The sequence below is a fragment of the Triplophysa dalaica genome, chromosome 14 (genome assembly GCF_015846415.1).
Source record: "Triplophysa dalaica isolate WHDGS20190420 chromosome 14, ASM1584641v1, whole genome shotgun sequence".
In the NCBI taxonomy this organism is placed as follows: Eukaryota; Metazoa; Chordata; class Actinopteri; order Cypriniformes; family Nemacheilidae; genus Triplophysa; species Triplophysa dalaica.
In genome coordinates this window covers 9,699,102-9,726,411 of record NC_079555.1, presented here as the reverse complement: position 1 = coordinate 9,726,411, position 27,310 = coordinate 9,699,102, and the positions used below count along the sequence as shown (strand labels likewise).

General features: G+C 37.7%; 1 protein-coding gene across 2 annotated transcripts in view; it reads right to left on the bottom strand.

The window, feature by feature from the left end:
- Positions 1-3,389: 3,389 nt before the first annotated feature.
- The window catches only part of lysmd4 (LysM, putative peptidoglycan-binding, domain containing 4), a 38,227-nt gene continuing 14,306 nt past the window's right edge, over positions 3,390-27,310 (bottom strand). The window contains exons 1-3 of one of the 2 annotated variants that reach the window (XM_056766291.1): positions 5,434-5,525; positions 4,686-4,972; positions 3,390-4,581 (exon numbers count right to left, since the gene is read on the bottom strand). In XM_056766291.1, coding sequence (XP_056622269.1) covers positions 4,033-4,581; positions 4,686-4,952 — 816 coding nt within the window. In that variant the 5' untranslated portion in view covers positions 4,953-4,972; positions 5,434-5,525 and the 3' untranslated portion in view covers positions 3,390-4,032. Of the gene's footprint in view, positions 4,582-4,685; positions 4,973-5,433; positions 5,526-27,310 lie in introns of those variants that run through there. The other variant, XM_056766289.1, reaches the window with a different exon arrangement.

Genomic DNA, 27,310 nt, shown 5'->3' with positions numbered 1-27,310 from the left:
CAACTGTAGTGATTTAGAGTGAGCCGTTGGTTGCAATTCACAATCTCACCGCTAGATGCCACTATATTTCAAACACATTTTTTACTTTAAAATGCACATATGAAAAATGTTCAATTCCAATATTTAATACAGAATTTGAAAATATCTTAATATACTCTTGTATACTGTAAAACAAAAGTGTTTTAAAAATGAAAGTGCTTGGTGATACATACAGTCCATTCAGTTTACACAGTATTGCCGTCTAAATACTCATTGGTAGTTCAACCTTCCAGCTTTGTAAATAAAACTAATTGTAATCTATTTGTAAACACATTTAGTGACAGAAGACCAGTGTCAAGGATCACTCTCTTGTTTTGGTGCATCTCAGCCGCCACCCATTCTGCCATGAAAACGTGTCCGATCATCAAGTCCTTCGCCTCAACTGCCCAACCTGCTGCTGTGCAACAATGGTCATATTCACAGCTTTCAGACAGCAAATTGCTTCTCTCGTTCCCCACCACGCCCTGTGTGCTCAGCCACCTGCAAAATGAACCCTGTTGGAAATTTCACTACAAATTACCCTGTGTCTGCTCAATCCCCCAGGGAGCAGAAAAAACCCTGCACTCTCCACCTTCCACTGTACTGTAACATTGCTTATCAACACACACAAATACAAAAAGTTACAATAAACAAGCATCTGAAATAGCTACAATTTACAGGCGCTTTGGTCCTTTTTTACATGACATTTATATATGCTCATTTATGTGTGTGTACTGACCATATTTATTTTTATATCTCGAGACTGAAATTCCTGGGGGCCAGAAAGTTTCAAAGTGCGAATGAAACAAGACACACCTGAGTTAGGAAATAATTTTAACCCAAGACTGCCCCCTAGTGGATATTTTATACAATAAATCAACGGGGTGATAATGTATGCACAAAAATGAGTTGGAGGCAAAACTTCCAAGAAGATGAGTGTTGAAAGCTCCTTGGAAAAAGGATTGGGCTGTTTTTGTGGCCATGTGGCATTTTGCCAGCTGCACAAGTGAGCAAATTCTTTAAAGCCGCAGTGCAGGAGTTATTTTTACTCCAGTGTTTCAGGGGACATAGTTTTGTCCCGAGTACGAACTACTGACCCTGAGAAAACAAATCACCTCTCAACAAAAACATATACCCACATCTGACCAGACTTTCGTCGCAGATTCATTTGTTGGGTCTATTGCATTCGGATTTCAATATTCTCTGCGTGTTTATAGATTACTTTTTTTTAAACTTGGAACATATTTTAAAGAAACAGCATTGGTGGTTAAGAATTCTCATAAAAGGCAGGCACCATTTGGGACAACAAATCATGCAGATCACATCAGGACTTGCTCTGGCAGCTCTAAAGCTTGCGTAATATCTGCGGTTGGGGTTTGCAGACAAAGAAGGGGTGGTCCTCACACCCCCGGTCTGCGCTGCAGCGGTGGAAGAGCAGACGGAGACATGGCACAAGGCCAAAGCTGTGGGGCCTGGAGCAGGATCACAGCAGCAGAGCCTGTGCTTGAGATGAAGCTCTCAGGTTGTGAGATCACACGGGACTGAGTCTGAGCAGCTGTTGAGCAAATGCTAACAATTTATCATTTATTTTCTTCTGTGAGGTTGTTTTGATTTTTGATGCAAATGAATTCAAATGCACATTTATTTGTATTAGCCGTCTGGACAAATAAATACTGTATGAATTAGACGTTTTTATTTGTATGTTTATTGAAATTTAATATCAAGACTTCTAAAACGTTCTGAAGGAGAAAAGCAATAGTTTTTTCCTCATAATTTGAATTCACTTGAGCAAGAAATTCATCAAGACTAAACGCTAGGAATGTTTTGAAGGTTATTTTTGTGAAGAAAATCACGGGGTTCACACTAATGTGGAAGGAAACAGAAAAGGACAATGAAAAATATATTTGGAGCTGGAGCACAGAATGATTGGAAACACATGGTGTATGATGGAAAATAGCAGCAAATAGTCTAATTCTGGGAAGAGACTATTTGTTGGTGGCCCGCACTTCTCATGGAAAGTGGGCATAAGTGTATGACAGGGGTTTTAAACTCATAAGATCTCATCATGGATACAATACATATTAGGGTTGTCAAGGTACCATAAACATGTCTTACGATACTATACCAGGTGATCTCGATACCAAGTAGTATCATCATGCTGTGCCATGCAATTCAAACCTATAGTAAAAACACAGATTTAGATGAAACATTTTGTATTTACTTTAGAAAACTTTATTATACTTTGCACTAGAGTATGTTGTTGTATTAACTGTAGTTAAATTGTAGCAAATACTGTAGTATACATATATATATTTACTATGGTAAGACTCAAAAACACTAGTGTACTAAAGTGCACAAGATCATTTTTCACATGGGAACTAATTCAAATGTGGGTCAAATTTCATTGATACAGCAGTCTTTATAAAGTGAAATATTAGGCTTACTTTAAATGCAGAACTAAGACTAAGACGGTCAGTAGGTGAAGGCCAAATTTTCCACTGAGTTAAAGGCGGGGTGCTCGATTTTTCTTAGCCGTTGTTGATGTTCATATCACCAAAACAAAAACACCCCTACCCACATCTTTTGCTTTTGTCAGCGCTCGGCTCGACTAATGTCCGTCCTGTGCACCTTACTGCTGATTGGCTACAAGGTTGTTTTTGTTTTCGGCCCGACAAATTTGGAAATCGAACACCCCGCCTTTAATGAATCATTTAACCAACTCCTTCAAAACGCTAATTTAAATCTCGTCAGAGTCATTCAAATCACATTCTTTTAGAAGAGCAACACCGCAAAAAGGCAGATGCAAGTTTTCAAATGAATATTAATGCAAATATGCAACATTAACTACGGTACTACGATACTACCGTTTCAAAAATAGAGAGCCATTGCGGTTATTTTGAAGCTTTAGCATTGCGATGCTACCGTAGCACATGTAGACCATGCAAGTTCATATCCTGTCAAACATGTAAGACGCAAGCCATTAGACATAAATAAGGGAGTGATTACAAAGCCATGATTTCAGTTTCACATTAGATCTTTGTGCTCTCTATGTACGTATGAGGCCTTTCTTTAATATAGCTTCACTGTATTTTACCCTATGTAAATTAATCCCAGCCTACCACTGTTTGTTAAACATTGCAGTGGCCAATGTCCTATTCACCCATTGATTGCTATGCAGGTGTGGTAGGTTTTTAATATTTGTTTATTAACTAGGGCTTTATAAAAAATGCATTTTGTGTAGGAGTGCTCACATCATTACCACACAGCGAATATAGGTAAATAGGTGTCGCAAATGATTTGTTGACTCCATCTACTGGTCAAAATGTATAAAGATGTAATAATCTCAAATTAAATGCTTTCACATTTTTCTTTTCAAATATATTCATTTATTGCACTTTCAAGGACTGGGCAGAAACAAAGGTTTAAAACATCCATTCTTTGGCACTGCTGACATCATAGAACTTCTAAAAAAATGAAGTTCTGCTGGGAATATCAAATAGATATGGATTTGAGTTAGCATTAATAAATGCCATTCAGTTAAACAGGACTGATATTCCAAAACATCTTCCTGTAGTTTGTATACATACACTGGGGAGTTTTCCATTTCTTTGCAAATAAGTATTCAAGAAATGACATACAAAGGCAAAACCACAGCAAAATAATCTATTATGATAAAAGTAGAACATATCCTAGATATGTTATATAAAGACATATTAAAACTGTCATTATACATTTTGTTAAATTATACTATTTTAATTTAAATTAAAATAGCACCCATTAATAAACCAATTACAATAGCTACAAGGTGTGACGTGTAATAATGAACAGCCTCTTGTGCCTTCACTACACATGACATTTACCATTAAAATTGTGGATAAATTGGCTAATGCACCTTGTCAACTTCAAATACTATGCAAAGTACCCAAGAAAAACTTGCATATACACATAATACCATGAAAATAAAGGAGCCACAATAATTTCTAACGCTCATACTTGCTTTTCCCCAAGGTGGTTTCAGAGGATATTCCCATGGTTCATGCTCATTGTACTGTTTGAGGTAGGCACTGAAATATTGACCACTTCATTGTTCACTACAGATTCACCACTATCTTGAGTTTTGAAATATACCACATAAAATATAGGTAATACAATACCGATAAGTAACATAGCAACCAGAGCGTTCCACCACTGAATACCCCAGTCTGCACCGTAGCTCCGCAAGCCATGATTTCTCCATCCCCATCGTCTAGATCCCGTAGAGCTGCCAGAAAAGACCTCTTCCGGTGGGTCTGTGCTTTGGATAAGACGTTCAATGTCACTGTCCACTTCTTTAAGAAAGTTGGTGAACTCCTGCACCTGAGGTCTGCCCGAGATGCTCGTTTCAGCACCGTTCGGATGCTGGCTGGGTGATAAAACATCATTAGAGGGTCTTCGCTGAGGGTCCCTGAGCTCAAAGGGGGCCTCTGTCAGCAAGCCATGCTTCTTTACAGGAATTTTGATGGACTTCAGTGCATACATATCCTGCTCTTGAAAAAAGTTGTTCACCCTTTTTATGTCTGCCACCTAAAAATTACAATATGAGCATTTTAAACAATAAAAGCTCAAATATTCTGAATAAAATGTCAATTCAATCAAATAAAAAAATCATCCAATATCACACAAAATACCTTGCATCCATATTGAAGGGCTAGTTTGTTGAGATTGTCCTCATGGGAGACGTCTCTTTCCAGCAAAAGCACTTCGGTTCGTTCTCTCTCCCATGAGGATGACTCTCTGCTTCGTGGCCAGAGCTCCATCACATTGGGTTCTTCATCTTCAGATGAGTTGTCCAGTTTTTCTTTTCCATGTCTGAACATGTACACTTGGCCATCCGCACTGGCATGTACATCCACTGGAGCCTGAAAGGCTTGTGGGAGAGGATCTCCACGCCTCATCACAACAACTGGACAAATGTCTAGAAAAATTAAATACTACATTAAAAAAACATACAATAACCATACAGTATAATATGCAGCTAACATTAACTTAAAGTTTAAAAATCAGAAAGTAAACAAAACAAAACAATGCTTCATTGTTCAGTAACTTTCAGTTAAGTTTTGCTCTGCTGAGTCAAGTGTTTTTACATGCGCATAAATATAATCAATCACACCTGATGAACCGTTACACAAACTGAGTTTGACTCACTTCAAAGTACACGTTTTATTTATTTTTCATAGTTAACGTTAACGGTATTTATCACACGTGTTCACAACGCGACAGGTAACAGAGCACATTAAGCTAAACAAAAAATGTCGAATGTGTGAACAGTAAACACAAGTCGGTTACTTATAAAGTTAGTTGTATGGTATCAGCTCGGTTAAAGCTTCGGTTTTTAATACATTTCTTGAATATCCATCTGAATCGGAATTAACTCACCTTTCTAGACATAAAAACAACTACATCGTAGCTGAGAAAAATATCGCCAGGTGTTATGTTTAACTTAAGGCGCAACCGAACCCGCTAGTCTAGCGAGAAGTACACTTGTGATTGACAGACGCTTCGGCCAATTAGATTATACACTTTGCCCAATCGGTGCGTTTAAAGGGCGGATCTTCCATTGTAGACTCTGTTGTAATTGAAATCACTTCTTTATATGATTTGCATTTTGCACGCTGATTTGTGCTCGTTACATAAAATCATTTTATTTCTATGTGAAAAGATCTTGTGTCAGATAACCGATTAGAATGGTGTAGTGCCAAAAAAGCATGACCGTGAATGCTTAGGACTGTACAGCTTTACAGTGTTAAGTGTGGTTGAAAATACGGGCGTCTCGACGTGTCACGGCAGGGGAAAAGGGGCGTGGCCTACCTTAGATAAGACGATGGGTGTAAAACACGTTATCAGTTCCAAATTGTTCAACATGTTTTATTTACAATAGCTCTTACTAATATACAATTTCAATAAATTATAATGATTACTTTCCCCCTTTAGATAGGCTGATACAACTTGTATTTAAATATAATTAACATGTGTACAATTTAATCTTAATTTAAATAATAATCTTACTAAATGTTCCTTTGTCAATCACTATTTTACCCAGCAACAAGTACTTTTACGTTTAACCACAAGATGGCGTTATGTCTCCAGAAGTTTCAAATTTGGTCAAGGCTGATGCAAAGCATTGCAAACTATTATTTAATAAAGTTCCACACCCCTTGTCAAAATGCTATTTTTAATCCTTGAGGGAGTCCATGATCTGGCCCAAGACTCAGTTACCATGTGTCGCATGCAATGTCATTCGTGTGCTTAAGCTGTCATTCCTGTGACACAGGTCAACTTTCAGTCTCAGCAGTTCATGAATCTGCTGTAGTTGATCCAGATTGGGAAACTGATGTGAGGAGCCTTGGGACATTTGTCAGTTCGCTCTATGCTTTGCTTTCTGCTTGTAAGGTTCAAGCAGACTAACACCCTCTTTTTGCCACAGGATCACATGTTATCCCTGAGAAAGCGAAGAGTAAGATAATCTTTGTATTTGAAGCTGGTTTACCTGAACATTTAGTGATAGTTTTATTTATTAATTTGTTGGTATAATTGTTGACAAGCAGGTATAACTCAACATACATTGTAATACAAGCTACTTGTGACTTGGGATAAGAGGTAACAGTTTTGTAATATAGTTGACATAAAAATAGATTATATTAGTCGATTTTTTATGAACTTATTTCCTATAATGTGTTTCTTTAATGTGTGGTATATTCAGGTTTTAATATAATGAACATGTAGTCTCACAAGACAAATATATCTGCACTTCTGTGGGAGTTATCCTGTGTATTATACATATAAATACAAGCAAATATGTGCATGTGCAGTACAATATGTTTGAAATTAATGATTTTTACTAATATTTATAAAAGAAAATGTGCATTAATGTTAATGTTAGTGTGTCCTTGAGCAAGACACTTTACTCCATGTTGCTCCAGGGGGATTGTCCCTGTAATAAGTGCACTGTAAGTCGCTTTGGACAAAAGCGTCTGCCAAATGACTAAATGTAAATGTAGATCATCAAGTTGCGATGGTTAAATGAATATACTTGGTTTATTTACTGACACTTCCAAACTGTACCATCAGCTTTGCAGGCAACACAAGATTTTTGGATGAGAGTTTTTGGACATGACACGGACAACAGAGTTTTGAATTTATGTAACACTAAAAATATTTAAATACAAAATTAAATTTTCATCTTCAGGCCTGTAAGTAATTATATAACTGCTAGACATCACCCCCAATGGTCAATGATAACAGAATCTGCTTTTCACGCCCAACACTACAGTTAACCTTCCCAGAGCAATCCTTCCAAGAACTGGGCATATGTGCACTCTCAGTAGCAGATTACACAGACGACATGATCTGATGAGTGTACAAGCTGTTATCTGGGTCAGTGCTAGTCTCCAATTTCACGCCCTGAAAGATCCATCATATCTGTATTGTTTCCCTGCACGGAGCTTATTGACCTTCGTTCCTTAGCAAAAACCGACTGTCACCAAATGTCCTTTGACAGTTCAACTCATTCATATCTTAGCATGTGTATGAAGACTTCAGCGGAGCTTGAGCTAATTGAAGCTTTGCATATTTTACACTCCTAACTTGAATGAACTGCTGACATGTAGCTGACCCCAGGTTACATAAATAGCTGCAAAGGAAATGGGTTTAAGCTGTAAATAAATAGTAAAAACTGTGATATATTTACGTCACGTAAACAGTTCACCAACATACACAAACACGCACAATTTATGTCCTCCTGTGCCCTCTTAAAATGAGCAATAGCCTGACCTTCGGTTGACTCCATATGGTACATTGCGGCAATGAAGGAAGCCACTTTAGTACAGCTGACCTATTTTAACATGAATGCACTGTGAGTTTCAACACTTCCTTCTGACCTGGAAAAAAAAAATCTGGTTGCCAAGAATACATTCTATAAAGAGTAGTTTCTCAAAAAATGTATTGATTTTTAAGTTGGTTCTTTGTGTCACTTAAAGTCAGTGGATAACAGATAGACACCTTTATTATCCTCTTTACAATATCTGCAAATCCAATACTTTGCATAAACCTCCCTGAAGAGGGAGCATGTCCAAATGTGACAAAACGAAAATTAGCACAGTGTAGCACATCATATCATTTACATCACATTCAAATGCAGGGTGCGACTCTGAACACGGTGCAACAGAGTGGCATAACATGCTGTGTTTCTGGGCCGCTGAGCAGCTTGTCAAACTGACAGAGAGAACAAAAACTGAGAGAGATGCAGAGAGAGAGAGAGATGGGAGAGAGAGAGGTCGGCCAGATACAATATAACAATAGATCATTTGTGAATAATATGCCAAGAGAGCAACAGAATCTTGATATGTATAGAAGTGCTGTTTTTTGTATAGATATATTCATAGCTATGCATAAAAATGCTAATGATGATCAATATGCAGTAACAGTATACAAATGACATTGTGTGGAATATTAAGTAGGCTACTGTAATGACATACAGTATGATGACATAAGAAACAAACTCTAGAAACTTGAAAAGGAAGATTCAGCACTTTTCTTTTTTTAAACCCTGTAAAAATTAATTTGCGTTGCAAATAAGCCATTTAGGGATAAGCCTTATAGAACCAAAACGAAACACATTAGGGGAAAAAAAACAAAGACACAGTTTTATGCTAACCTTTATTTGAAATATATAGTGTTGGTGTGCCTGTTCTAATTTCGGTCAATTTTATCCTGTTTCCAACTCTAGGTGGCAGCATAGTACTTCGAATTTATAGATAATATTTACCATCAGCTCATGATGGATTGTTCTCTACAGGCACTGTAGTGTAGTGAAATATAAGGGCAATAGACAAATATTGTTGACAGTACTGCACAATGATGAATGTAAATTTGACAGATAGTTTATAACTTATTATGACTAACCTTAAATCTCCATTAACAGACTCACAGAACCTCAGACATTTCACATCAGATATCAGATAAAGAAATACAAAAAAATGTATTCTGACAAAAAAACCCGGATATATTTAAGGGGGGAAATTGCGCTTCATGTGTTGTTTGTTTATGCTCTCGGCATGTCTCCGTCTGTGTTGCTGCTACAGGTGATTTGCCCATCAGCGTGAGGCCAGGCGTTATGTCTGTGGGGGGTCAACGGAGGCAGTGTGGGGAAACAAAATTAATCCTCGTGGCTCTAGGTTATGGCAACAGGTCAGGAGTTTATTGATTAAACGTCAGCTACCCAGGTGAATGTGATTCGTAACTCTGAGGAAGCTTCTCCGCACGATCCATCACATAATATCCAAAGGAAGATTAAAGCCTGCACAATAGACTAAACACTTTCAGAGGGAATAGACTTGTGTATAGGGCTTGCTGCAGTGTGAATGTTCTTCTTTTACTGTAAGAAGTCTACCTAAACCCCTCACCCACAGGTTTTGTTGCTTAGAGCTTGCTCTTTTGTTGTGTTTGCAGACATTTTTCTAGTTTTATGTGTTTAAACATTTTTTTTTCATAGTTTTTTTATTGCAATGTTCAAATTCACAGGTAAAGAAGCTTTAATTTTACAGAATTGTACTGTTGTATTTGACATTATTGTCATATATTTTTTTAAATGGTAAATTACAGAAATAAACTGCAAATTGTGGATGTAAAATAGCATGAAAAAAACAGGGAATTCGTAGCTATTTTACAAGCTGGCTTATTTGTATGAATTCTGTGAATCGTACAAAAAGAGTACAAAAAAACGGAGCTCAGAGCGAGGTGCAGATGGGGGGTGAACCGCAATGGGGTGGGACTTAAATCCAAACCTGGATTTTGATTGGTTTATTTAATGTTGTCTGTTGTAATATTGGTTCATTATCCACAGTTGGTGTAGTATCTTGGTATACTAACAAAAATAAGACTCAGAGAAGGCCATAATTCTCGATGGTCACTTTATTGAGGACCCATCACACCTTCAGACATGCACACAAAAGCATTCACTGCAACACACGTCGCTCCTTCACAGCCTTTATCAATGCCCCATACACAATGCCTTACTGTCCCCTGCTGGACAAATATCAATATCCACATACAACAGTTGGTGGCTTGGAATATTTTGTATTTTGTAAAAAAAATCCAATACTAACCCCTCCCCCAAACCAAGCCCTAACTCACGTGACAGGGCAGCAAAATCTGATGGTTGCACAAAATATCAGAACAGCAGTGAATGATCATTTTAATAATTGGTAACATATATAGAAACTGCAGTGCTCGCAGCAGTTTAGAGAAATTGTGGTTTCTGACATTAAAATACAAGAATATACATAATTACTGCTTTTATATCATTGTAGAGACATTTCCATTGCTGAGTGTTTATTTGTTTAAATTTACATTATTCCATGCTGGCCGTAACTTCATGTTGCATTGAACTTCCGGTTATTAAATTGTGCTATGCTCATAAAAAAACTTTTCGTTTCGATTTAGTTTTATTGTATATTCATTTGATGCATTTGTGATTAAACAAAACTTTAAACTGCGATGAAAATGTAATTTTTAATAGTGTTTTCATTACTGTCTCTACCTCCTGCCACCCTTAATCACAGCATGAAAATCCAGCCTACTTGCGGCCTAAGCCCCTCCCACTTGCAGTTTGCGCCATTATCTCCTTCCACCTGCCGTTCTCCAGGCTGCAGCAATCACTACTTAAAAACATATTAATTACTGGAAAAAAGCAATACTGAAAGCCCACCCCTAACTCCGCCCCTAAGCCTAACTTCATTGGCATGGAAGCAAATTGTACTAAAATGTCTGATGAATATTGTACAAATTCATATGAATTAGCCAAAAGTAGCCACATTTTAAAATAGTTATGTTTTTGGAATGAGATCATGTTTTACGTTTTATTTCTGGTGCCCCAGCCTCAGATTTTTGGAGTGCACATTAAGATTTTGTATTTTGATGTAGGCTATTTTGGTTTCTGAGGAGATGTATGGGATTACTACACCATTTCTCAGCATTCGACTTCCATTTAAGCTCTGTGACTTTCCATACTTTGCATCTTTCTGTTTATAAGTATTCATACGCAGAAATGAACACAAATAGTAATAAACACACATTAATGGTTATTGAGCGGTAAAAAGAATCTGAATTCTACAATTTGAGAAGACATAATTGTTCAGACAGCCACCCGTTCCCTCAAGAACACTGCATGAGGCATCAATTTGATTGACAAGTGTACTTCAAGGCCCAAGGTTAATGGTGTTGACATAGAAACCATTGAAAGGGTTAAGGGCCAGGATGAGAGTTCTGAAGATCATGTTCTCTTTGTCAAATTAAACTCTCTGCATTTGGTCCCCGTTGAATATGTGAAGCGGTGCTGGCGGCGACGTGGGCGTCCTCGGGGTCATGGAGAAGTTATCCACTGACTTCAACTGTCCAGAGGATCTGCTACAAGGGTTGGCATAGCTTTGTTTAGCCCCACAGCACCCACAGAGCCTCAGTTGCGTGGTCTCTGTATCCTAGGGGCAAGTTCACAGGGCATAATGGACACTGCGGTCCCTCGGAGCACTGGGTGACACGTAACCTTGCCCTGTCACCACCCTCACCAGTGTGTCAGCTAATGTTAGACTGATTGACGTTGACCCACCAAGCAGAGTCTGAGGGTTTAGCGGCGCTGTATAACCTCGCCCTGACTGTTCACCAGGCGAGGACACTAGAAGCAGGGCATCCTCAGCTGTGTCCTACAAGGCCAAGCGCTCGTGTTATAAGAATTACAAATGCCAGCTTTGATTTGTAGATTTTTTTGGGCATGCACATTAATGTATAACATGACCGTAGCAACATTTTGTTTGCTGATTTGTATTTATGTGAGTTTTCTTTGTGTATGGGAGCGGTTTTCGTACAGATGAACTAAAATGTGAGTCGACGTTTCGTCTGATTCAGAGGTTTTTGAGTTGTGGAGTCTGGCATGTTTGTACCGTCTTGGTTTCTATGGTTTACTTCTTTGTCTGCTGTTCTACTTTTCTAAAACTTGTTTTTAGCCTCTTTTGACAGAGTCTTATTGTGCACATATATATTTACACACTAAAGAAGCATTTATCAAATGTGCAAAGAAGAACATTTGCTAATGTACTGTACATTTGTTCAAGGGACTGTTTCCCCAAACATGGAAATTCTGTCATGATTTATTCACCTTAATGTGTTTCCAAAATGGTATTATTGATATGAATTTTCCTCTGCAATTCTCTAATGGCCGGCCTTCCAAACAACGCAGTCAAGTCCTTGCAAATGATCCAGAATGCAGCTGCACGTCAATCAGCCATGTAACACCCCTCCTGATTTCCCTTCACTGGCTGCCAGTTGCCGCCCACATCAAGTTTAAATCGCTGACACTGGGCTTCAGAACGATAACGGCAAATTCGCCCCTTTTCCTTAACTCAGTGCTCCAGGTCTACATCCCCTCCCGTCATCTTTGGTCTGAAAATGACTGAAGCCTGGTGGTTCCATCACAGCAAGGCACCGAATTGCTTGCAAAAAGCTTTACTCATTCGGTTCCCCTGTGGTGGAATGAACTACGAGCCTCCACCCAAACTGCAGCATCCTTCACAACTTTTAAAAAACAGCTCAAAACATACTTGTTCCGATTTATTTGACTAACCAACTACTATCTATGTCGTGTCAAAAATGAGAATGATTTAGCTAATTCTAGTCAAGGGGTGGAACTTTAAAGATGCTAAAATGTTGCATTGTTTTTGTTTCATTAAGATGTTTTCATTTGCAACATGAATCCCACTGTAACAATTGTAGTACTATCTACCGTCTATAGGATTGGAAAGGTGGAAGAAATTGAAATAAAGAAAGATTAAGTGTTTCCAAACGTTTGACTGGTAGTGTATATGGAAAATACCTTATTAGGAGTATCTAAAAATGAAGTAGTTGTGTTTATGATTTGTGAAACCAAAACCGTAAAGTCTTGTTGGAACAAAACAAGCCTAAGTAAATGACAGCATTTTTAATCTTCGAGTTTTCAACTTTAAAATTTTCATTTTATAAAACGCCCACTTATTGTAAACACATTTTTTCCAGCCTTCTCATTCTACTTACAAGTGAGGGTGACTTGCAAGTTGCAAACAGAAGAAGAATTAAAAATGGATGACAGCGGAGAGAAGAAAAATGTCACTTCCAATAATATCTAAGTCTGTCTGCCATTAAAATGTGCAACGACCCGCACTGCATACAGAAATGATATCATGAACATTAAGTTCCCAAGTTAATGTTGTGTGCTGTTCCGGGTGCACTGGGCTGCCAGTGTGCACTAAGAGCAGGCTTTTAATATGCTGAATGCCCCCACTTTTTCTTTCCTACAGGGAATCCTTCTGCTGTTATAGCGTGCTGCCAAAACGTTCCTTTTGATTGCAAAGTTCATGCCATGAATTAAATGGTCTCTTTAAATCTGGACTTATAATAGGTTTAAAGCTCTATTGTGACACTGATCTTGGAGGCGCATAAGGTATAGAGACAGGTCTAGAAAGCACATGCAAAGGAGGATGGAAAGCACCTTGCATGTCTAAGTGTAAATATTATGACATAGCTGGAGGATCTTGTAATGATTAAATAAACAGCATACTCTTCAGTACACATTTTGGAAGAAGGGAGATCATAATTTATGTGCTGAAATCTGTGGGTGAGTAGAAGTCTTAAGTGCACAATATAAATAGTTATACTGTAAATACGTTGAAAGATTTTAAATTTTCAAATCGCTCAAATGATGTAGTTACAGCATCTACCAACAAGGGTTAAGCAAAGAGGTTCTGCCTCATTTTCACACTTTGACAAACTTCATGCGTCAAATGTATGTGCTTTTACATTTTAGTGGCTGCATAAAGATCCAGTTTATAAATAAGAAATCTGAACTCTTAAGAGCAGAGGTAATGTGCTCAGTTTCAACCCTCCATCTTTGTTAAGATATTTAATAATGAAAGCAGAGAATCACGCATGCTGACTTCTTTCTCCTTTGTTCCGAACGCACTAATTCACACAGAGTTCAGCCGAAACCCATCCAGGTTAAGGGCTGCTTGTAACGGACCGTCGCAGGAGAAAAATCGACGGCGTATGAGACAAATGCAGGAACTATTGAACCTGTAATGGTTTGTACCCTCTGAGAGAGTTCAAACCGAAGTCAGATGCATCACTGGTTTCCTTCTTCATCTGACAGGATGAGAGTTTGTTCTGACCAGAGGATTTTAATAATGCATACCGATCGCATCGAAGCTCTCTGCGGCGAAGACTCCTGCCTCAGTTTAACCACCACATAACCTCAGCACTTCTAGCTGTACATTACAGTTCAGACCATGGAAAACATATACCTTTAAATATTTATCGCTTCTCTGCTGAGGTCCTTATTCGGTCACTGGCAAATGACAACAGAAGCCAACTTTTACAGTAACGTACAGCCTTCTGGGTAGTATTTTACATTCTCTGCCCGAGCGTCTGAATGCTACGCGTACAGTATCACCAGATTGTATAATTTAAGTATTTACGAAGATATACAGTGTAGGGCTAAAATCTGTGTGGGTGCATTCCAGCAAGCAGACATGTCCTGTGTGGTTGTACCTTACATGACAGAAAATGCACTCTTCGAGTAATTTCATATTTTGTGATGAGCTATAATCTAATAGTTAGATTGAATGACCTTTGTTTTAAGCGCATTCCAATTCGTTCATGCAAAAATAATCAGCTTAAAAAATAAACCCTCCGCTTGTGGCATCACATTTCATGTTTAGCATTGCACAAAAAGGCTGGCAAAATATTTACCCTAATTTCGGGCACCTCTGCTCTTCCAAAATAAACCTTTACCCTTCACATCTGTCATTCCACTTTTAGCACAGCTTCAAATGACAGTGCGGGTAATGGGTAAAACACCTTTCACACCGTTCAGGAAGGGATGAAAGACTGGCCGGGGTAGACTGTATGGTTGTGGGGGAGGGAGGTGAGAGAGACAGACAGAGAGAGAGAGTGCCCAGAGCTTTGGATTGTCAGAATCGGTCGAAATGAAGAAAATTCTTGCATGAAGAGACTCAGCCCGGGTGCCCTTTGAATGAACCAGCGGAAAATGGGAGGGAATGATGTGAAAAGGAGGACGTGGCTTTGAAATAGATGATCGTAATCCATGTAATCCACAATAAAACATCTTTATTCTCACATGAGACCATTGATTAAACTGACAAAGAGTCAAATGGCAAGACAAATCATCTCATGATTATTATGTGAATTTGATGGATTGAAAAAAATATTTAAAAATGACAAAATGTCAAATAATCTGATGTCACGCGACTGATAACACATGCATTGTTTTCACAGAAACATGGTATTCATCATTTTCACATTATTAAATCGCTCGCCCTACAACATAAACAAAAGAAATTCACTGCAAAATCGTATAGCATGTTATTTACATGGCAGTTAAGCGATAGTGAAATAGAAATAACATACACAACAAAATGCATGTATATAATTGAAGGTTAATTGGAGGATGAAACATCACCCAATGCTAGTTTACTCAAGAGAACCGATCTAAACTGTAAGAGGGCAAGATAGTCTACCCCAACCAGGAGCAGCTTTAACAAGGTTCATTGGTGTCCATGAACTTCTGTAGTGAGTGGAAATGACATATCGTCGCCTTGGAATTATAAAGTTCTATCTGCGGTCTGAGTAGATTTGAGGTATTGAGTTTTAAAGTTTCTGCAAAACTGATATGAGGAACAAATCTCTTATATACGTGAAAAAGACAAAGAACCTGAATGTATTCCAAATGTACAATATCAACATTTTCTGAGATTTGTAAATGGTTTTTTTTGGAACAGGTCATACGCAGATAGAACCTTCTGAATCGCTTTCGGTTTAGAATTATAAGGTTCTATCTGCAAAACATTCATTAAACCTCCTGGGTGGCAAAACATTCAGCAAAATGACTGCTTACATATCAGGAAGCACAATTCCGCGCAACATTTCAGTGTCCAGGAAAATCTGATTCCTCTGTAAGTCGCAGTGAAGCCGTAAGTGTAAGTGGCCGTAACCGTTGAGTCCAGCTGCTTGTAATTTCAGCAAAAAATTTGTGTTTTAGTCCCGGTTTCTGTGTTTCTCCTTTCCTCCTCAGCCATTTTGCCACTCTGTTTTATCACTCAGGGGAACGTGTCCCGGTGCTCAAGGGGAGCGTGTCCCTGTGTGTTCACGTGGGAAAGTGACGTCGATGCATTTCCTCTATACATTTTCAAGCAACAAAAACAATTTACTTACTTTTGCTAAAACATGAAAATAATGTGTAAAAAAAAGGTACATTTACACGTTTTTATGAAACTTATTTCATATTTTAGGATGCTTTATTCTTGTTCTAGTTAAGCATAAAAGGCCGTACAATTGTTGTATCCATGTTTTATCCACAGAAGGTGGGACAGATCAAATTACTTTTTAAAGACGAGTATATCTGCAAAAACAGAATGTTTATTGTCGTAATCAAGACTCTTGACATTGTTGACTATTTGCCGCATCAACTGCATTATGAGAGTCTATATTACCACAGGAAGCTAGCGCTACTGACTAGTGTCTATAAATATAAAAAATGAATCTCCACAATAAAACCGAAAACAAAACAAAAATACTGTCGTTTGAGCTGCATGCTCTCGTTGACAAGAGTATCAATAAAATAGTCGACCTTGAGGTTTCTTTTAAACATTGTTTAGTGTTGCACTGTTTCCTCAGATATTCCCCTGTTACTGAACAGTCCGGTGACAAAGAAAGCTGATCCTGATTGGTCCTCTTGTGTGCATTCAAAGTGCTGATTGGCTCTTGCAGATAGAAGCATACAGCACCAAATTATAATTCGATTTTGTGGACAGAACCTTTTTGTTTTCTTAAAAATGGTCCTAAAATGCACATCTAAAAAAACATATGCCATTAAATAGGTTTCCATAGAATAAGACTATGTGAATAACTCAATTTTGATCAAAATGTAAGATGCCTTTTAATTCTTAGATGACGATTTGCTGTCTTCTGTTTTCCTACAAGCATATAATGTGTGCATGTTTTAAAGTGTAATGCACTTGGTGTGTGTGTGTGCTGCAGATGCAGTCTATTAGAAGTAGGCCTGCTATTAGCCACATAATCTTCTTCCGAAATGAAAGGTGCTGGCAGCACCATATTCCTGGCACACTGCTGAATGTGACATCTCACCGCCCAGAGTTACAAAGCCATCACCCACTGCCAAATGACAGAGGCCTATTTACCAAAGCACCGGACATGGCTACGATGCGAGCAAGATGTTGTAAAAGCAGTACGTTATGAGAGGCAAATGATATGAGGCTAGGTGGCCTCAAGTTTTGATAAATCTCAAGCAACATCAAAAAATAAGACAAAGGGCCAGAATTACAGCTTGCGGCAGCGCAAACGCCTCTTTTGGCTTAAAAAAACTCCTGTCTGTATTTGCTAAATACACGCAATGAAAATTAGAGCTGAAAAGGCATGGGCAAAGTTTTCTTTGCAACTGACCTTATTGCATATGCATTTGTAGGAGTTTCGTCTCCAGACACAAACTTTATAGGAGGAGGGTATTTAAATAATTCACTCAACGTGATTTACTTAGTGTAAATCACCTTTACAAATGTGATTTTCATTGTACTGGCTTTATTTAACAGCCAAAAAGCATGTCTTAAACCCTGCACTAATTTGCACTGCTCTTGGTAGATTGTGTTGGTCATTATGGGACTGAGATATTGCACCTGTGTTTTTTAATGTGCCTTGTTAGTAAATCACCCACAGGAATTTCCACTCCAATTTGCGTTTCTTTTATTGCGCTCTCACGCTATTTTGCCCTGTTCAGTAAATCTGGCCCAAAATGTATAAATAAAATGAATAAAATATAATTTATTATTATAATTATTATTTTTTATATCTATTTAATAACAATATAAAAATGTATTGTAATATAGTTCATTATCTTTACATTTTGTCTGTTTAAGGTTTTTAAAACACTATTACTGTATTCATATAATCTTATACAATTTTAACGGAACAAATGCCTGCCCTGATATCACCACCAGGTCCTATTGTCACCCTTCAACTGGGCTTCTGACCTCGGATCTCTTTATGTCTCTGGACTGCCCTTGGAATTTAAAAGCATCAGGAGCTAAAGGAAACAAGTCACTGACATCTTGAGTGGCCATTTTGGTATGCCCAACCACTTGACTGAGAGTCTAAACTTTGACTCGGCCAATTGTTAATAACAATTGTAATGCATTTGTTACATTTGACATTTCTAATGTTTATTTTACATTCTCACACAATAGCTGATATTTGGTGCAATTGTCCATCATATTATTACTCGCCTTTGATGTTTGTCACTGGGTTTGCAAATATCTCGCCAATAAAAAGTATTAAAAATTGCTTGTCAACTTTGACAAAACAGTGTGCAATCATTAAAAAAAGTACAGTGTTTGTTCCATTTCCTAAAAACAGCAATTTTGCACATACAAGGTTTCAGAAGGATAGCGATGATATACTATATACACTAAACTAAAATATTAGTGCTGTTTGCAGTATCATATCAGCATGGGCGCCATAAAGGGGTGGAAGGTTAGGACGATTCTAAGGGCCCAGGCTGATTTAGGGCCCAGAAGAGCAGACCCCCTTTTTATATTCCTATTTGTAGGGGGCCCAGAAATTTTGGTTTCCATAGGGCCCAGAATTTCTGGCGGCACCCCTGCTTATCAGATCTCATCCCCCATTTACTGCCATAGTAGGGAAAATAAATACTATACTAGTCAACGGGGATGATCTGTTTGTATATTGACATCCTTCCAAATATCTTCCTTAGTGTTCAGCAGAACAAAGAAAATTATACAGGTTTGGAACAATCTGACGGCGAGTAAATGATGACGGAATTTTCATTTTTGGGTTAACTATCCCTTTAACTTTTGATTCACAGGATTAAGACTATCCCATTTCCTAAAACATTAATAACCTCAGGGGGCATTATAATGTCAGCAGTGGTAATACTATTATGTTATATTCACACTGAAGGCAAAATTTTTATCTATACGTATTTCCAAGCGTTGTATCAAATGGAATTTTTCATGTTAATGTTGGATCTTGTTTACACACCAGAATGTGTTCCACCGAAGGCTAGAGGAAAAAAATGTGTTGAGGTAAAGTAAGGAAATGGATTTCTCCATATGAATAGAAGATGCTTTGCGAAATAAATAAATAAAGCCCATTTCAAAAGCGAGGGGGGCTGGAGGAGAATGTTCACTTTTAAGGTTAATTGGAGCCAAAAGTGTCACATCAATCTAGCAGTTTACCAAAGGAAATTGGCCTGGCCTTTTGTTGAGAAATGGCGGAGATCACCACATGGGGTTTTTCTATAGATACCAGGTTGTTAAATTTGTAATGGGCTTACTGTGTTGCTGCCCTGGTCTAGTCTGATGTATAACTCTCTGGTGTGTAGGCAGGACCCAGCCACCACCACAACTTGTATTAAATTCATATGTTAGGCCACCTGGGGTGCGATAACAACTCTCTTGTATGAAGTTGCTTGCACAACATGCCCTCCTGTTTGTTCACATGAAGAGGTGAACATTGGAGTGAGCTCACATGGTTTCAGGTTAAGGTAGTCTTTGTGCCAGCTGTGTTTTTTATGGTGGTCTGAAAAAAGTTGGTGGTCTTTATTGCTTTCTCTTTTGAATGACTTGAATGATTTTTGCTAATGTGATGGCTTTCCCCTGTGTGTACATTTCATTTTGAAGTGATCTCAGATATTCTTTGACATTAGACGAAACTTGGCAACAATTCAAGGTCTCTATAGTGTCCTCAAATAAGGGAGAACAAATTCTTATCCCCTTAGATGATTGCCCAGAATAATGATAATAAAAAGGATTACTCCTGGTCTAAGAAGTGATCATGCTGAGCTAAGGTCTAATTGGCGAGTTCCTTTACAAAGTTGATCAAGTCCTGGGGCTGAAAGTTAGTGAACTGGTCAATTAATCTTTTTTTCTCTCTTAATGAGGTGAGGGATTTCTTGTGGCTGGAGCCCAACACAAAGACAGACACAGCGCCCAAAGGATGCGGTCTCGTGGTACCAAGCGGACCCCCAATTAAAAATGGACACCCCCAACTCTACCCTCCTCTCCAGGTGGCAAATTGGTCTGACCCAGACTCCACGAGAGTGATCTTTGCTATGACTTCAAAATCAACTTTACAGGAGGACAATGAAAAGGGGGAAATTTCCTCCATGAAAAAGGATTGCCATGGTTTGAAGCTTGGCCCCAAAGGCCCAATCATTTCTTTTGCTAAATAAAAAAGAAACTTGTCGAGTCCCGCCTGCTGTGTGGCAAAGAGTTTTGAAACATTATGTTGCAGACTGGCTTAGGATTTGGGGGTGGTGGATGAATGTTGGTATGGAACAAGCAGGAGGAATAAGATGATAAATGCGCTTGACATGGCTGGTTGGGTCATGTAAAAACTGTGCTTATCAGGGGTCACTCCATCGGGAAGGGAATAAAGGTGAGCCAAGCAATAGAAGATTACAAAAACAATACCGTATGCAACAATCTAATCAAAAGAAATGGGCATCAGAATAAGGTACACGTGTCTGGCTGCTCATGTCTTTTTTTCCAGTTGTATAAGTTGTAGTTGTTCATCTATACACTTGCAAAACGATAAGTAAGGGATAATGTACAGGTAGTGTTGTTATCGCAGAATTAAGCAGAATTTAACAGTTCATTTTTACCGAATGCAGACCTTTCTGTGAGGAAAAGCCACATACATTCGATTTTAAGGTAAGAAAGGACGTTCAAATGTCACACACAGGCAATTTGGTTTCATCATTTGTAAATAAAATGTCACATATGTTATTTAAAGACATATTTATATTTAATTGTGCTATTAATATAGACATAATATGACATAATTTTAACAAATGATGAAACCAAATTGCCTTTTCGTGAAATTTGTTTCTCACACTAAAACCTTTTCCTTGCGGAAAGTCAACATTCGGTACAATGAGCTAATAAATATTTCAAATTCACATTTCATGTCTAGTTTTTTTGTGCCAGGTAGCCATGTCATAAACTGAATAATGCCGGCTGTTATCATGAAATAAGCCCCAGTCCTGATAATACTGTTGGGGCTTATTTCTGCAATAACAACGGGCTGCCTGTACATTATCCCTTACTTATTGGACGGCTCATTTGAATGCTTGATTCTGATTGGCCAGTCGCGACAAATAACAACCGCTCAAAACTAATTACTCCCTGTAACCCGAATGCTTCAAATCATTTTGAGAGGGGCAGTGTAATATTACACAAAAATAAATTATAAATATGTCTCTTAAAGAAAGAGTTTGTAAGAATTTTGCAGTGAAATATCCAAAAACCACTAGGCCAATGTTATATAAATTTCAGCTGAGTACTTACAATATCTCAAATGTTTCCAAACTGCTTCTAAATCCTGTGAAAATGGCCTTTCTAAACAGTGGACCGGGGGCGTTTAGTCGCCTGTCAAAAGTTTCATATCCGCGTTACCCTTTATTACCTTCTCTGCTGACGTAGACAGATGCGGAAATAGTTTGTACCGTCGGTCCGTCTAGCATAATTTCAAAACTGTGCAGTGTTTTCACACCATAAAATTGGACAATTACTGTAACATCTATGACCAACAATTTTGTTTTAAACCTCAAATTAAAACTAATAATGTACACGCAACCAGCTGTTATCGCGAAATAAACCCCTTCAGTGTGATACAAGACCCTCGGGTTCTGATCACACTGTCAGGGCTTATTTCTGCAATAATAACTGGCTGACTATAAACAATCCTTTACATAACGAAACTGCAAATGTCGTAACTGGTCAATCAGAATCAAGCATTCCAACGGGGATAGTGTAATAATAGAAAGTCAGTAAAATATATAGTGTCAAAATATATTTTGACTGGATCATTTATGAATTATTGTTCATATTCATATCGTTTACCATTCCATTACTTTCCTGTCTCAGAATTGACCAGCTTTTTACGTAAGCTTATACTACAATTAAGGTTTAAACTATTTCAGCCATACAAGAAAATGATCATATAGTCTTGATTGATGCAGCATTATACACAATCCTTCGTCTGTGTACTTCCGAAAACCTTGTTTAGAACTGTACTTTTCTAATAATTAAATAATGAGTTGTCAAAGTTGACAAGTGCTTTTTAATACTTTTTATTGGTTAGATATTTGCATAATTCAGTGACAAACATAAAGAAATGATGATTTAAGACAAAAATTTAAATAACAAAATATGGACAAATATGAAGTTAGTGTGAAAGACTAATAAAATACCAAAATCATATTTTGAATCTTTATTAAATATTAAATTCACAAAAAAACATAAGTACTGTGTTGTTTAACCACGAAAATAAGCTTGTTAAAAGTATTAAATTAAAGATATTAAATTTAAGATACTCAAGTTTCAATTTAAGTTTGTTTTTATAGCACTTTACACAGTTTACAGAATGCAAACATTGCATCTGTTTTGCATATATTTTACAACTGAATTTTTTTTAACTAACATTCATTTTACCCAATTCTGGGAAACGAAAGCATCATTATAACTTCTGAAGGCAAACATTCATGTTTTACTGTTGTAGTGCATAAATAAAAATCTGACTCTGTTATTTTAAACCATAACAATATGAACATTTCCATAATTTTGATACATCATGATTACTAAAAGTACTTAGAAAAATCGATTGAATGTTGAAAACACAACACTTTCAACACAATTTCCTTTTATGGTCCTTATAAATGTAACCTACCCTAAATATACACAGCAACAACAAAAACCCACAAAAACATATTAAGGAAAAAATTCCTCAAAAAGATTTTAAGAGTAATATTTATCAGGTCTACTGACTGCAACCCTTTTAGGACACAAATGCAAAATCCAGTTTGCAGCGGAATTCACCTGCTCCCATGTCGAAACAGGTAACAAGGGCTAATGTGTGGTCAAGCCTGCTGAACATGGCTGGAAGATCTCTATCAAGCCGGCGAGACAATGCAATAGCCCACGGCTCAGATAGAGACACTCCTGGGTCAAGAATTCAGCCCTCTGCCATGTTCGAGTTCACCTGCCTCTCATCAAGACAGCGGAGCTCTAACGGCAAATCGCAGGGAGCTCTGTTCCCCTGCCTCCATCAACAAGCTTCCTCTAAGCAGGCAGATTCAGCAGAGGCACTTGTTATTTTGCGAGTCATTGGACCACGTTTCAAAATCCCCAAGGCTAACCTGTCTTTGTCTACAACAGTGCAAGTACACAGTGGTAAACTATAACACTGTGAATGCAAGCAGAAGCCAGAGCCAGTGATCCATGTTTCAGGAATTGCTACCATAGCCTTTGGTAAAGCCGCTTGACCGAGCTCCCCTCCCTCATTAGATTGATAACATGGGTCAGTCGCCTAAAGAGCTTAACGTCTGCTTCCGGACTCATGTTGGTACATATAGAAAATTACACCAAATCCACTGCCATACAGAATGATGAAGCTTTTGCCTTCACGTCAATCTTTAGAAATCCGTTAGTTTAATGACTCTCGGAAGGGTCAGCACAGAGGTGAGCGTGATTGGCTTTTTTAATTAAACGAAAGGATGGCACTGCATGTTGGCACTTAATATCATATCGGGGTGGGACGATAAGAGTTCATGCAGGCTGCTTTCAACTTTGCTTAGGGTAGAAGGGCGAAACAACATACAAACAAACAAGGTTTCTCTGGTTTCATTACTGGCCGCTTCAAGAGCCAGCTGTGACAATTCTGTCTGAGGCAATTAGTGCTACAGCTCGTAAAGGCATGTGGAAACAGTGGCACCGGGGACTTGTTTTTCCACCAGTAGGTGGTAGTCACATTACATCATAGGGTTTTGTCATGGTTCAGAGACAAAAAAGTATATGTATGAGTATTATACAAAAAAAAAAAAACATTTCAAAGACTAACGGAATGCCAAGACACATGAAAGTTGTTACAAAATCTGAATGATTCTATTATAGTTATTTCCGTTTCACAAATTTTGAATCATTTTTGAACTCATCTAAAAATAGATTGGAAAAATATCAATACTGTGTGGTTTAAATATTAACTTTTTTTCTTTGAAGTATACAAGCAGTGTTGGGTAAATTACTCTGAAAAAGTAATTAATTACTAGTTACTCATTACATATTCAATAGTGTAATTAGATTACCGTCCAAATGACTCTGTCCAAAAAGTATTTAGTTACTCATTACTAATTACTTTCTATATCCTACATCAACCTTGATTAGTTAAGAGACATGAGACGGCTTATTTAATTCATTCAAATAAATAATATTATTAACTGACCAAAGTATTACAAATGTGAGAATTATACATTAAAGCACAGATTTTAAAGTAAGACTTTGAATTTTGATGTCAATAACACTATTGCACACGCATATATTTCACAAAGTTTTTAGTTTATGTACATCAAAAGTAACTGTAATTAAATTACAGAAAACATATGAGTAATCCCTTACTTTACTTTTCAAGGGAAAAGTAATTAAATTACAGTAACTAATTACTTAGTAACTATTTACACCCAACACTGTATACAAGATTCAAGTAAAGGCCAGTTTGTCCTGTTTAATAAATTGTTGCAAACAAATGAATGCAATTCCAAAATCATCATTTTACTTCATGCCACAATACGGAATATTTTGACCGCTAGATGGTGCGCTTCCGAAACGGAAGCGTTATGTAGGAGAGTGTAATTATGGGACATATCATTTTCATTATCCAGAGGCACATAGAGATCGCCCATCATATTCACGGACGAGGTAAAGAATGAATTTTTTTTATGTCATCGTGATGAATTAAGCTTGCAAAAAACGTGGAATGAAAAGCTAGGTTAGCCCGCGACTGATACTGGAGTTTGTCAATTGATTTGGCAGCGCAATGCTACACGGTTTTACGCGTTTAAAAAGTACATACGAACCCACAGTATTTACAAGTAACGTTATTTGCTACATATTTTTGTGCGACATGTATTGTATTTTATAGGGTGCTGTATTCATAACTATTCAAATAATCTGTGCATGAGTATATCGTTTACAATTAAGTTTACCTGTCTTTATTGAAACACATGCAAGAGCGGATCTGTCGAGTCCAATTTGGTCGCGAGCTCTCTACATTTAAAAACGACACGCTGATATCAATCCTTGTTTTATTTCTTCATTTGTCCATATCGCCTCATTTGGCATGTGTTAACGCTTTTTTGGGGTTTCCCTTACTCGCCAAAGAGTAATCTTGATCCATAATAACAGAACTATAGATGCTGCATCCCAGATGTTGTATAACCACTTCCGCATTTGCGTGTTGCCATAGTTTCTACAACCGGAAACATAGGTTACTGCGGAGCAGCGGATATTAAGTCACTGATATGCGACAAAAACAAGGCAAGGGAGACAAGGGAAGGGCCATTATTTTAAATAGGAATTTCTCTGGATTTACACATTCTTGGGAACATTTGGGATAATGTATGAACACAACTGCATGAAATATATCACACTGTGCAAGTGATTTTGGGATATTTCATGACCAAATTATTCCATATTGTGGCTTTAAATACATAACAGGCCTTTTTACGGTGCGCTTAACCCATTATCTTCATTCTTAACAGCATTTTACCCGGGGTTATGAAACCGCTTTTGCAGGGTCAAACAGACATTGCGGTGCCAACGTGTGCAGTGTGAAACAAAGCGGGTGTGGAATGATACGACTTCACTGAACTGCGCTTACCTCATTTCACAAGCTGTGCTCACAGAAACTCTGTGGGCTGTGTAAAAAATCTTTTGAGTTTTTTACTTATTTAAGAAAGTAACATCTTAGGAGGCTTAAAACAACCGAAAAGGATTTGCGAGGTATTTGGTTATTTAAAGGGACCACGCACTATTTTTATTCTGTCAGTTTGACACTGCAGTATTTATCCAATCATGACTGCTGACAGCGCAAATATGCAAATAAGAATGTTAACCCAAAGTTTAGTGATGTACAGTATGAAACATCAGGTTATGAATTCCCAGGGTTATCTCTTAACCCAATACTCACGCATTTCTTTATCTTTATACTTTGGAAAAAATCACTTCACTACAACATAGCATATGTAATACTTTGAAGGCTAGGGTGTCCGATTTCCGAATTACGCTTGTTTAGACAAAGTTGGGCCGAGTACCAAAACAACCTTGTAGCTGATCAGCAGTAAGGTGCACAGTATGGACATTAGTCAAGCCGAGCGCTGACGAAAGCGAAAGATGGGGGTAGGGCTGTGTCTTTTTTGGTGATTTGAACAACGGCTATGAAAGGCGGACATCCTGCCTTTAACTCCACTACATTTTATTAATACATTTTTACATGATTTTTTACCTTTAATACAGAATTTAAGTATATTTAAAATCTAGTACTTTCCTACTTTTAAAGGTTAAAATACCTAAAGGTTCATGTGTAATTTTTGGGGGGATCTATTGACAGAAATGCAATATAATATACATAAGTATGGCCCCGTAGGTGTATGAAGTTCTTACATAATAGAACGTTATGTTTTTTTTACCTTAGAATGAGCTATTTATATAAACATACACCACAAGTCCCCTTAAATGGATTGGAGTTCAACATGTTGTTTCTACACATGTATACTGACAAACTGCTCTACAGAGCGGGTTTCATAAATATGTTTTCTCCTTCGGCAAAGATGCGAAAAAGGCAACAACATTTTTGCTGCCGTATTGCTAAGAAAGAAAGGGGTGAACTGAGCCGTTGGTTGCAATTCGCAAACTCACCACTAGATGCCGCTAAAATCTCCATTGCTCCTTTAAGGAAAATACAAGAAGTAAACGTTCTAGATTTGAGCATTGACTCAACTGTACTGTATTAAAGGGTAAAAAACATTTATTTATAAAATGTGTGTTACATGATTTGTAATGTAGTGAAGTAAAATTTGAAAGTGAAAAAAACGCTCCAATAAAAATGTACTTGAGAGTACAAATACTTAAGTAATTTCCACTTCTGTCCATGTTGTATACGTTATAATTTGTCTATAGTGTATGCGCAAATGCACGGGTCAAGCGTAGAGTCAAGTTTTTTTGGCCATGCCTTGCAGAGAATGTACTGGATGGAGAGTAATTATTTGTGGTGAGTCGAGGACCCTGGGGGTTGCAGGGTGGGCGGAAGAGGCATGGGGTGCGGTGAGATGGAAAGCACGCCAGTCCCG